This window comes from Linepithema humile, chromosome 8, assembly GCF_040581485.1.
Source record: "Linepithema humile isolate Giens D197 chromosome 8, Lhum_UNIL_v1.0, whole genome shotgun sequence".
Taxonomy (NCBI): domain Eukaryota; kingdom Metazoa; phylum Arthropoda; class Insecta; order Hymenoptera; family Formicidae; genus Linepithema; species Linepithema humile.
The window spans coordinates 445,055-455,834 of record NC_090135.1 but is presented as its reverse complement, the minus strand read 5'-3'; the positions used below and the strand labels follow the sequence as shown (position 1 = coordinate 455,834).

Below are 10,780 nucleotides of genomic sequence, written 5' to 3'. Positions count from 1 at the left end.
ATTGATATAAAAAATTATGCTAAATAGTATTTATTCTTATACAATTTTTGTTTCTATAAAAAAAGTTTTACACAAGGGACATTCTTTCTCAACTTTACACCCATGCTGCCCATTTTCTATTTGATCTAAAAATTTTTGAAAAAATCTTAAAATTTACAGAAAAATGTAAGCTTTCCAATGGCGCGTGGCAAAATTATCAAATTTAATTGGATCATACTTAAAATTTCAGAAAACCAAAAAAAAATAAAAACGGTAATTATTCAAGTGTAGCGATTATTCATTCGACGTTTTTCTCTTCCAATTAACACTTTCGAGTACTCTGTTTATCTGTGCACTGTCACATAAGTCTAAACTAAAATGGCGGATCCAATATGGCCGCCAAAAATTTAAAAAATTTAAGAAATTAACGGATTTTTGTAAAACTTAATACCAAAGAGTTTTTCTGTATGCTGAATACAAATCTCAAATCGGATTTTGAAAATTCAAAATGGCGAATCTAATACGACCACCAAAAATATTGAAAAATTTAAGATGTTAACGGATTTTTATAAAACTTGGTATCAGGAGTATATTTGGGACGCAGATTTTAAAAGTTTATCATTAAATTCGTATTTATTGACCTATTTGGTCTAAAGATTATCAAAAAACTATTAAAATTTATAACAAAATTCAAGTCCTCCATGGGCGCGTGGCAAAATTATCAAATTCAATTGGATCATTATTTTTTTTCTGACACTTAAATTTGTTGTGTTAAATCTCACCATATTTGAGTCATTTTTAACCACCCCTATAGATCGCCACTGCTCCTTTTTTTTTTTTTTTTTAAGGCGGGGGAAATTTTTTATGGATACCCACGAGTCTCGGGGGAGAGCCCGTGGGTTATGTGGGAGTCCCCCAGAAAAGGTGTCCCTGGGTATACCCACTAAAACCCCTGCCGGTAGCCCCTGGTCTAAGACATTCATTGTAAGGGTGTTGAGCCGCGAAAGGAACAAAACCCCTGCTACCTGAGCGTAGAAACGCTATACGCCACCCCCTGGTCTAAGACAGGCACTCCCGGTACGATCAGGGTCCCTCGTACGCCGATAAACCTTGGCGTACGAGTTCGCCAAAAATTCGACCGGGAGGAGGCCCGCCAGGGCCGTGGCCGCCACGAACGACGTCGTGCAGTAGGACCGAATTATCCTGATGGCAGGCCGGCGTTGTTGACGATGAATAATCGCCATGATTCGCCGACTGACCGAGACTTTTGCGGCCCAAATCGGTGCCCCGTAAAGGGACACTGACTGCACGACGTTCGCGTATAAACGCCAAACGCAAACGTTCGGCCCACCCACGTTGGGCAGGAGACGACCTAGTGCGGCCGCCATCCTGTCCGCTTTGGGGATAATTTGACCAAAATGTTGCTTGAATCCCAAAAGCCTATCCAGAGTGAGGTTCAGGTACTTTATCTGGGACCCCACCGGGACTCGGACCTCACCCACCCACATTTGGATGGGGGGAGGACGCCCTATGGCCCTGTTGTAAAAGTACAGAGCCTCCGTCTTATGCGGGGCGACCTCTAGTCCCATGGCTTTTATGGAGCACACGACCGCTCGGGTTGCGGCGTTTGCTGCGTTCCGAGCCTCTCTCCAGTCCTCTCCCCGGGCCACTATTAGTGTGTCGTCTGCGTAACACAACAGACGACAGCCCAGGGGGAGCGCCGTACGGAGCACTCTATCTTATGCGAGGTTCCACAGTAGGTGACCCAAAATCGACTCCTGCGGAACCCCGCAGTGCACTGGCCTTCTGCTTACTCGCTCCAGCTGGTCTCGGTGCTGAAGCGTCCTGCCGCGGAAGTAGTCTCATACCACTTCCCTTAAATATTGGGGGAGGCCATGATGTTCCATGGCCACCCCCACCCAGTCCCAGGGGAGAGAGTAAAACGCGTTGACGATGTCTAATGACACCGCCAACGCAACCTCTCCCTGCCCTACAATTTGATCCAAGAAGGTCTTCAGATGCAAGATTGCATCTGTTGTAGAGCGACCCTCCCGGAATCCAAACTGCTTCTCACTTAGGTTGGGACCATTCCGCTACAGGTGCCGGACAATTCGGCCAGCAACTATTCTCTCAAACAGCTTGCTGACCTTGTCCAGCAGACAAATTGGCCTGTAAGCAGAAGGCTGTTCCGCCGGCTTCCTAAGCCCCGCTCTCTTTGTGGATCAGAACCAGATTAGCTCTTTTTTACGCCGAGGAGAAAGTGCCCGTCCTGAGGCAGGTGTTGTATAACCTCCTCAGGCGGACTCCCACTCCGCCAAAGACCAAGGCCCAGACTCGACCAGGGATCCCATCGGGACCGGGGTCCTTGCCAGTCGCCCCCAGTCTCTTTGCTACCTCGGAGAACTCCCTTTATGAAATTTCCAGGTCCTCGGACCAGGGGGGAGGGTCCCTCCTCGGGGGGATGTTTACATCTCTTTCGGGGAAGAGGGTCCCCACCACCTGACCGAGAAACTCCGGGTCGAGCATCTCCGAGATGGGTGGCGCCGCCGGTCTTAGTCTGTTTAGGACCAACCGGTAGGGATGCCCCCATGGGTCCCTGTCGAGTTCCGCGATAAGTTTTTCCCAGGCCTTGGCCTTGGCCCTGCTAATGGCCGACCGCAGTGCGTACCTTGCGGCCAGGTACACACCGCGCGCCATTGCAGTGCTTCTATCGTATTTACCCGCCCTTTGTCGGACCCTGAGGAGATCGCGTCGAGCTGAATTGGCAACTCTGCGGAGTTCTGCAATCTCCTCACTCCACCAATACGCCGCCCGACGAGGGGCGGGTTTCGATCGGGGCATGGCCACGTCACAAACCCGTGTCACCAAGCCCACGATCGCGGCGGCCTCTTTTTCGGTTTCGACATGGCCGGGAGAATCCGACCACATCTCCACCGAGACCGCCGCCTCCAACTTGTCCTGGTCCAGCCTCGCCAGGACCCACCTGCGTGGGGATCTATTTTCTTTCCGCAGGCGACGGAGCAGCATTCCTTGGGGGGTGGCTGTCAGGACCACCTCTATGATTTGGTGGTCCGACAGGGACTCTCTGTCCGTCACCCCCCAGGACTCTACCAGCCGCGCAGCCCGCGGGGAGGTCCACGTCAGATCGACTATGGACTCCCCACGGGGGTGCTTGTGGACCCCCTGTTTAATTGCAGGAGGTCCAGCTCCGCCGCTCATTCTATCACGTCCTCACCCTTTCTGTCGGTGCGCCGGGAACCCCACGCCATGTTCCAGGCGTTAAAGTCACCGGCCACCAGTACAGGGTGGAGGAGGCATCGGCAAATGCCTGCCCCCATCTCCCGCAGGAGTTGTAAAAACTCGGGGTGAGACATGCTGGGAGGGGCATAGACCCCCACCACCCGTAGGGCACCTCACCGCGCGATGACAAATCTCCTCCCCTTCTCCACTAGGGATACGGGAAGGAGCGCGGGGAGTGCCTTCTAATAATGACAGCGGAGCCATCAGCGGCCGCGACCCAATTAGGATTTGAGTCGTGCACACTGTACGGCTCCGCCACCACTCCCAATCCAGCGTCACGCCCGCACAGGTCCGCAAGAAAGAGATCTTGGGCCTGTCGGGCGTGATTTAGGTTGGCCTGCAGGAGTCTTGTAGACATTGTCGGGTTTATGTAACCCGTCACTCCCGCAAGTCAACTTCCATCGCGTCGTCAGCGACGACACTTGGCGACGTTTCGCTCTCCTTTCTCTGGGGGGACTGGGCCCCTCCGGACCAGACGGTTTCGCCGCTACCGCCTTAGTCTGTCCTCCCTGAGGAGGGGGAGAGAGTGCCGAGGCAGTCCCCCCCTTTCCGTTCCTTCCCCCTTTCTTCGGGGGTTTACACGCTTGGCCTCCCATACGATGGGAGGCCGGCCGACCGGCTGCCTGACAGACGGCACAATGGGCCGGGCCGGGCCTTTGCCTCGTGTCCCGCAGCACCGCAACGGTAGCAACAGTCGCTGCGGTCCGCGTTACCGGCTGGACACTTGGCCCTGACGTGCCCCTTCTCCAAGCATCTGAAACATTGGAGGGGGCGCGCGTCTAGTAGCTCCGCCTTGAAGGCGAACCACTCCAGCTGGAGACGGCCAGTTCGTTCGATCTTAGTGGCCGCCTCCAGAGGACAATGTACTCACGCCATCCGCAGGCCCCTCGCCGTCAGAGTAAAGTCCCCCACTTTAACTTCAGTGGAGAGACATCCTCCTTGCTCCGTCACAGCCCGGGCTATCTCTTCGGGTGTGGCAGAGGGGTCCATTCCGCTGATTCTAATTTTGCCCGTCTTCTGCGGACGGGCAATGCGGACTTCCGGGTTGTCGGCAAACAAGTCGACCATCCGCTTGGCCAGCCTGTCCGCTTCGATTTTTCTATCGGGGCCGGAAATCTCCAGGACCATGGCCCCCGTCTGAGCTGGACGGGATTTCAGTTCTCCCGAGATTACCTCTTTCAGGGGGATCCTCTTTTTTGCCCGTCCCATCACCTCGGCATATTTGCCCACAAGGCAGGTGACGGTGATCGCCGCGGTGCGGGGGGCTTTCCTCCTCTTTCCCCCTTTCTTCCCAGCTCCTTGGGAGGAGGGAGAAAAGGGGGGTTTGGGAGCCGAACTGCTCTCTTCTGTTTTTGGGGGGGGGGTCTTTTTCGGGGGCGGTGCACTTGGACACGGTTCAATTAGACACGTTGCATTTGGACACGGTTCATTTGGACACAGAAAGTTGCGCACGGTTCAATTGGACACAGTACAATTGCGCACCGTTTACTTGCGCACTGTTTATTTGGACACAGAAAGTTGCGCACCGTTCATTTGGACACCGTTCGTTTGGACACCGTTCGTTTGAACACCGTTCGTTTGGACACCGTTCGTTTGGACACCGTTCGTTTGGACACCGTTCGTTTGGACACCGTTTGTTTGGACACCGTTCGTTTGGACACCGTTTATTTGCGCACTGTTCGTTTGGACACAGAAAGTTGCGCACTGTTCGTTTGGACACAGAAAGTTGCGCACCGTTCGTTTGGACACAGAAAGTTGCGCACCGTTCGTTTGGACACCGTTCGTTTGGACACCGTTCGTTTGGACACCGTTCGTTTGGACACCGTTTATTTGCGCACTGTTCAGTTGTGCATCGCTCAATTGTGCGTTCGCTTGGACACGAAAAGATACATATACCATTCGTTTTGATATGTAATATATGGAAATAAATTAAGAATAATTTGTGAAAAATGTAATTATACAATGTTTTTATTGAATTTTATACCGGTAAATAAACGTGAAGTGTGAAATTGTAAATATACATGTGACATTAAAGATTATTAAAGGTTACTTCCCAGAAAGTGAAATAAGACGCATGCGATATATGTACCATTCGTTTTGATATGTAATATATGGTGAGAAATAAAGAACAATTTGTAAAAAATATAACTAAGTGTGTTCATTTAGTGTTATACCGGTTAATAAACGTAAAGTGCGTGAAATCAAAGAAAAATGACATTGAAAGGTTAGGTTAGGTTAGGTTAGATCTGTCAATGTAAAATGTAAGAAAAATTTATCGAGACATGAAAAAAAAATGTTTTATTATTTAGGTAGAAAAATGTTTTATTTTTAACAATTTCTGAACTTTTTAGTTTATAACTGCGTCAGGCATAAGCAGCATTCATATAAAATATTTATTTACATGTTACAAGAAATAAATGTCTTACAATATTTATACTTTTGAAAAAAAATACAGCACGAAATTACAGAGCAATTTACATTATTAAAAAAAGTAATAAAAGTATCTCGACATTTTGTACATTTGTACAATGTAAAATCTCTATATGTTAACTTGTATGTCAATCGTAATTACTTAGAGTAATTATATGAGCGAATTTTTATAACAGTACGTTTCTGAGAAAATATGAACGGTTTTCTCTAATAAGACGTAATGAAGAAATGAATGTGAAATTGTGTGTTGCCAATCAACTTGTAGCTAAATATTCGCAACGATCGGATATAATAAATAGTAATCATCCCAGCTATGACAGTCAGATATAACGGTACATTTCATCGATTACATATGAATTAATTTGTGCAAATGTGTGAGATACCAAACGTTCTCTACTTATATTCAAATGAAAACGAAGCACTGATACTAAATATATAAAATGCGGCACACTATATTTTAAATATTTATTTAAACAATAGTTTAAAGTGAAAAATAAGAATTGAAATATCTTTGGCTCAAGAAACATACATTTGCAGAAATTAAATCTGTATCTTCATATAAATGACCTATATTACTTAGAAGTATAAAACTATCACAACACTTAGTACATATTCGTAACAGTATTACAGAAAAAAGTAAAAGTATCTTTGGCATCTTATAGCTTTGCACAAATTGGAATCTCTAATTACGTTATATGCGAAAGATACATTTTTCTTAGAATATAAAATGCTGCCATTTCTATAATGATACGTCTTTTGAAAGATATAACTCATAGTCATTCTTACTCATAGTTATAAACAGGAAAAAAATTAAAAAATTTGACGTCATCCATCAATTTGTAGCTAAATGTTCAATGCGATTGGATAAAATAAATTGTACGTACCATTATAGCAAAGACATTCCGGTACATTTAATTGATATCAACTTCTCAACTCTACTTATATTTAGGTAATAATCTCTGGTATATATAAAATGTTATATATAAAATACATACAATAAGTCAGATACTTTGCCTTATTTGGTTAAGGCTGTATAATAGTATAAAATAAAATCACAGTTTCATACTATATGTAACAAAAAAAGAATAAAAACATTCATATATCTTTGACGCAAGAAACATACATTTACAGAAATTGAATGTCTGTATCTGATTATAAATTATACCTATATTTTGACTTAAAATAAATCTGAAAAAAGCTGAAATTTCTATAATCTATACATCTTTCAAAATATACAAACTATTATTCTGAGGGTGATCCTACAACGCAAATTGTCGCCTGATTGTCAGTCAATACAAAGTATTTTTCAGTTAAAGCCATTATTAAGTTGTCATTCTTCGCGATAAAAACCGAAATTTTCAATGCACTGTAGAACCACTCTGTAGACAAATAGAAAAAAGTGTAACGTGTTTAGCACTTATTATCGGAGAAAAGAATCGAACTTTTATCTATCTTATTAAAGTAAGTTATTAACTCCGCTTGCAACAATGTATAATCAATCTATAGATGTGTATATATGTATATATATATATATATATATATATATATATATATATATATATATATATCTTTCCAAAGTAAAATTACACAAACATCTATCTCTATCACAGAATCTTTTTGTCATCAATATTGATATCATTCGAGTAATATTAATATCAGTGTTTTTGAAACTTAAATTCTCGAAACTCATCAAGTAATATTAATATCAGCAATTTTGAAATTTAAATTTTTTACGTGGATAGATATAAATGTTTTATGTAGATAGATATGAATGTTTTATGGTTTTCTAATTCTTACGTAATTATCATATGTTACGTTACATATCGGACATCGATCGGCTTCTAAACGTTCGATGCATAAAAAGCAACAAGCCAAATGACCGCAAGGTATAAAAGCATGTGTACGTTCGTTTATAAGACACACAGTACATATGTCTTTCGTACATTCTTCTTCTGATGCAGTTGTATCCTCCAAGTTCCAGTCCACAGGATGGTACGGAATGCCTGAAGTAGCATCATTAGCGTCATTCAAATATGAGTAATCATCATAGGGTACTTCGTAAATCGATTCATCTAAAATGAAAACATTAATAATATATATATTTATGTACTTTGAAGATTAATGTTAATCTTCCTTAAAATATTTGAGCTGTAATTACCTTCATTTATTTCAATATTGTTCTCAGAAGTAATGTCGTGATGTTGTCTTACTGCTTGTGTATTTGCAGGGATTTCTCCTTGGTTATTCCTGGTATTCCATACTTGTTCTATTTCACTAGAAGGCGATTCTGTGTTTACTGGTTCATCTGCAAAAAAGAAGTGTAATTTTTACTATAGATCTAATAATTTATATTATTTCCCTTAAAATAGTTTGATTTATAAATTACCTTCTACTACAATTGTATTCTCTGTCTCTGTGTCAGAAATAATTATTTCATTCTCATTTATTATTGTCTGCATGTCTGAACTTTCTTCATCGTTATCTTCTAATGTATTATCCTCTCTCTGTACATTGTTATGTATGCGTCGAGATCTGCGTCTATTTTGTCTTCCTAAAACAAAAATAAAATAATTGTTTTTAAAACAAGTGTACCATAATAATTATTACGTAATTAAATTTTTGTATTTGTTGTATTTAACTGTGTTCTGTGTGAAAAAAGACTAAAGCAGTTAAATACTTACTTGTTTGTTGAATAGTTTCGTCCAAATCATCTGAAAACAACTCCAGGTTTATTTGTTCATCAGTTGTTAATTCAGCATCTGCAAATAATAAACAATTATTAAAGTAGTTCAGAATAGATCTGTAGTAATAAATTAACATAATTTTATTTTTCAATGTTATAAAAATTGTAACATTATAACATGTATTTATGATAAATATAATATAGATATAGCATATTTACCTTCCATTGATACTATTTGTTCCATTTGTTCCATTGGGAGGATATTATTGTTGGTGGTGAACATTAATAAAAATTCATTCAGTGACAATCTGAAAAAAATTGAAGTTTTAATTCATAATTCATCAAATTTTATTTAATATATAAATTATTACAAAATGTTACCTTTGATTTATTAGATCCTCTTGCGCATTTATAATTTTAGAATCTAGTTCTCTCCTTGCCCTTGTGCGAAGTCGTCGAGATCTAACACCATTGTTTAATCGATGTAAGTCTAATTCTTGATCAGTAATTAAATATGATAATTTATCTGGAAAAAGAGATAAAGCAATGTATAAGATACAAAGCGAGCTAAAAGAATGCAACACAGGAAGAGAAATGTATGAAATGAAGTGGAAGGTAAGAGTGATTGCTCGCGACAAACAAAAAAATCTTGATTTTGACTTACTTTCTGAAAACAAATCTATTTAATTTACTTAAAAAGTGGATATTTGAAATTTTGCACAATGTGGAAAAATGTTACATTTAATTTTCATATTAAACGCACGTTTAAAATATAGATAAAATGTGACATGTGTTATACGTATATAATGCAACTACTTTATAATAAAAATATTTTAATCCAGTATTATATATGTAAAATGATACATGTAACTTTTTTTTATACATTTTTATCATTTCATACAATATACGCATTTCATAAATATGCGTTATTTCAAAAATATATAATAGTCGCGTACACATTATAGAATTTCATACTTGATATAAAATACTTTGACATAAAAATTACCTAGAAATGTCCAAACATTAATATTCCTTGTTCCCAATTTTTGTGCCGCAATGTTATGAAAACTTTCTACTATATTATTAGTACGCACAGGACAACGATAGATACTAATTTTTAATGCCATGTTAGACCAAGTAAGTCTTAGATATGACATAAATTGTAAAATATCTGGATGTTCATTAGAAAGTTCATCAGCTTTTGTTTGTATTATTAATAAAGCTTCTTGAAACATATCTGGTGGTAATAAAGGCAATGCCATAGTCATTGAGAGTATCTTTTTTGGAACATTTGAAAGACGTAGTTTGCGCCATTTACGCAGTACAGCCTGAAATAAAAAATGTAATTTAATTAATGCAATGCAATTTTTCACATTTACTACGATTTTGATCAATGCAGAAACATAATATTTGTCACGTGTGATACATTCTGTCTGCATTGAAGAACTCCGAAAAAAGATAAACAATACTAACAATACTTTTTAATTTTCAATTTGAATAATATGGGTAATATGAGCACAATAGCTACAACAAAAGCGATATTACGACAAAAAAGCATTTCAGGCGTATATTCGAGCATGATTAAGAATAAAAGTTATGTATCACGTAAAAATCGCGAGGAAAATGCACGCATACGCTGTATTTGTCGGATAAAACACGAGAATGATGACAACAAAAGTGATAATATGTTAGAAGCACATCAGACACGTAACGACAAGAGCATAGATAGAAAACTAAGCACATCGCGAGAAAAAGCGCGGGAAACGTGTATGCGTGTGCACGCATTTATCACGTGCCTAGGACGACATTCATTTTTCAATAATATTATTGGCCGCATTCAGCGGATTCAACAGTTGAATAAGCGATTATTGCTATTGGGCTGTTCTATTATTAAACTTTTTACACACATAACATATATATATATATATATATTATACTTCAATCACAAATAAAATTTATCAAATATAAAATTTCTTATACTACCCATACATTACTTACTTTGATAATCGAACAATCAAACAAGACAAAAATATGTTTGGATAAGAACTATGTTCTTCTCGCGGAAATATTTTGATATATTTGATATTCTTCTAATTGTTACTTGGACAACATGACCACGATGGTTACGACAAAAGCGGTATTACGACGACAGCATTTCAGGCACATAATGACACGAGCGTAGGATAGATTAAAAGTTATGTACCACGGAAAAATCGCGAAAATCGAGCTTATATATGTACTGCATTAATCACATACAAGGCGAGCACGGTAGTTATAAGAAAAGCGGTATTACGACTAGAACATTTCAGGCACATATATTGACAAGAGCATAATATGGACTGAAAATGATGTACCGTGTAAAAATTGCGTAAACGCGAGCTGTTTTAT

General features: G+C 40.2%; 2 protein-coding genes across 2 annotated transcripts; both read right to left on the bottom strand.

The window, feature by feature from the left end:
- Positions 1–1,019: 1,019 nt before the first annotated feature.
- Positions 1,020–1,568, bottom strand: LOC137001513 (uncharacterized). The gene has a single exon (XM_067360526.1). The coding sequence runs from the start codon at positions 1,566–1,568 to the stop codon at positions 1,020–1,022; it is 549 nt and encodes a 182-aa protein (XP_067216627.1).
- Positions 1,569–6,718: 5,150 nt separating this feature from the next.
- Positions 6,719–8,289, bottom strand: LOC137001391 (E3 ubiquitin-protein ligase cblA-like). The gene is made up of 3 exons (XM_067360140.1): positions 8,096–8,289; positions 7,868–8,014; positions 6,719–7,781 (listed from the first exon to the last, which is right to left on the bottom strand). The coding sequence occupies exons 1-3, from the start codon at positions 8,166–8,168 to the stop codon at positions 7,486–7,488; spliced, it is 516 nt and encodes a 171-aa protein (XP_067216241.1). The 5' UTR covers positions 8,169–8,289; the 3' UTR covers positions 6,719–7,485.
- Between the last annotated feature and the right edge of the window lie 2,491 nt (positions 8,290–10,780).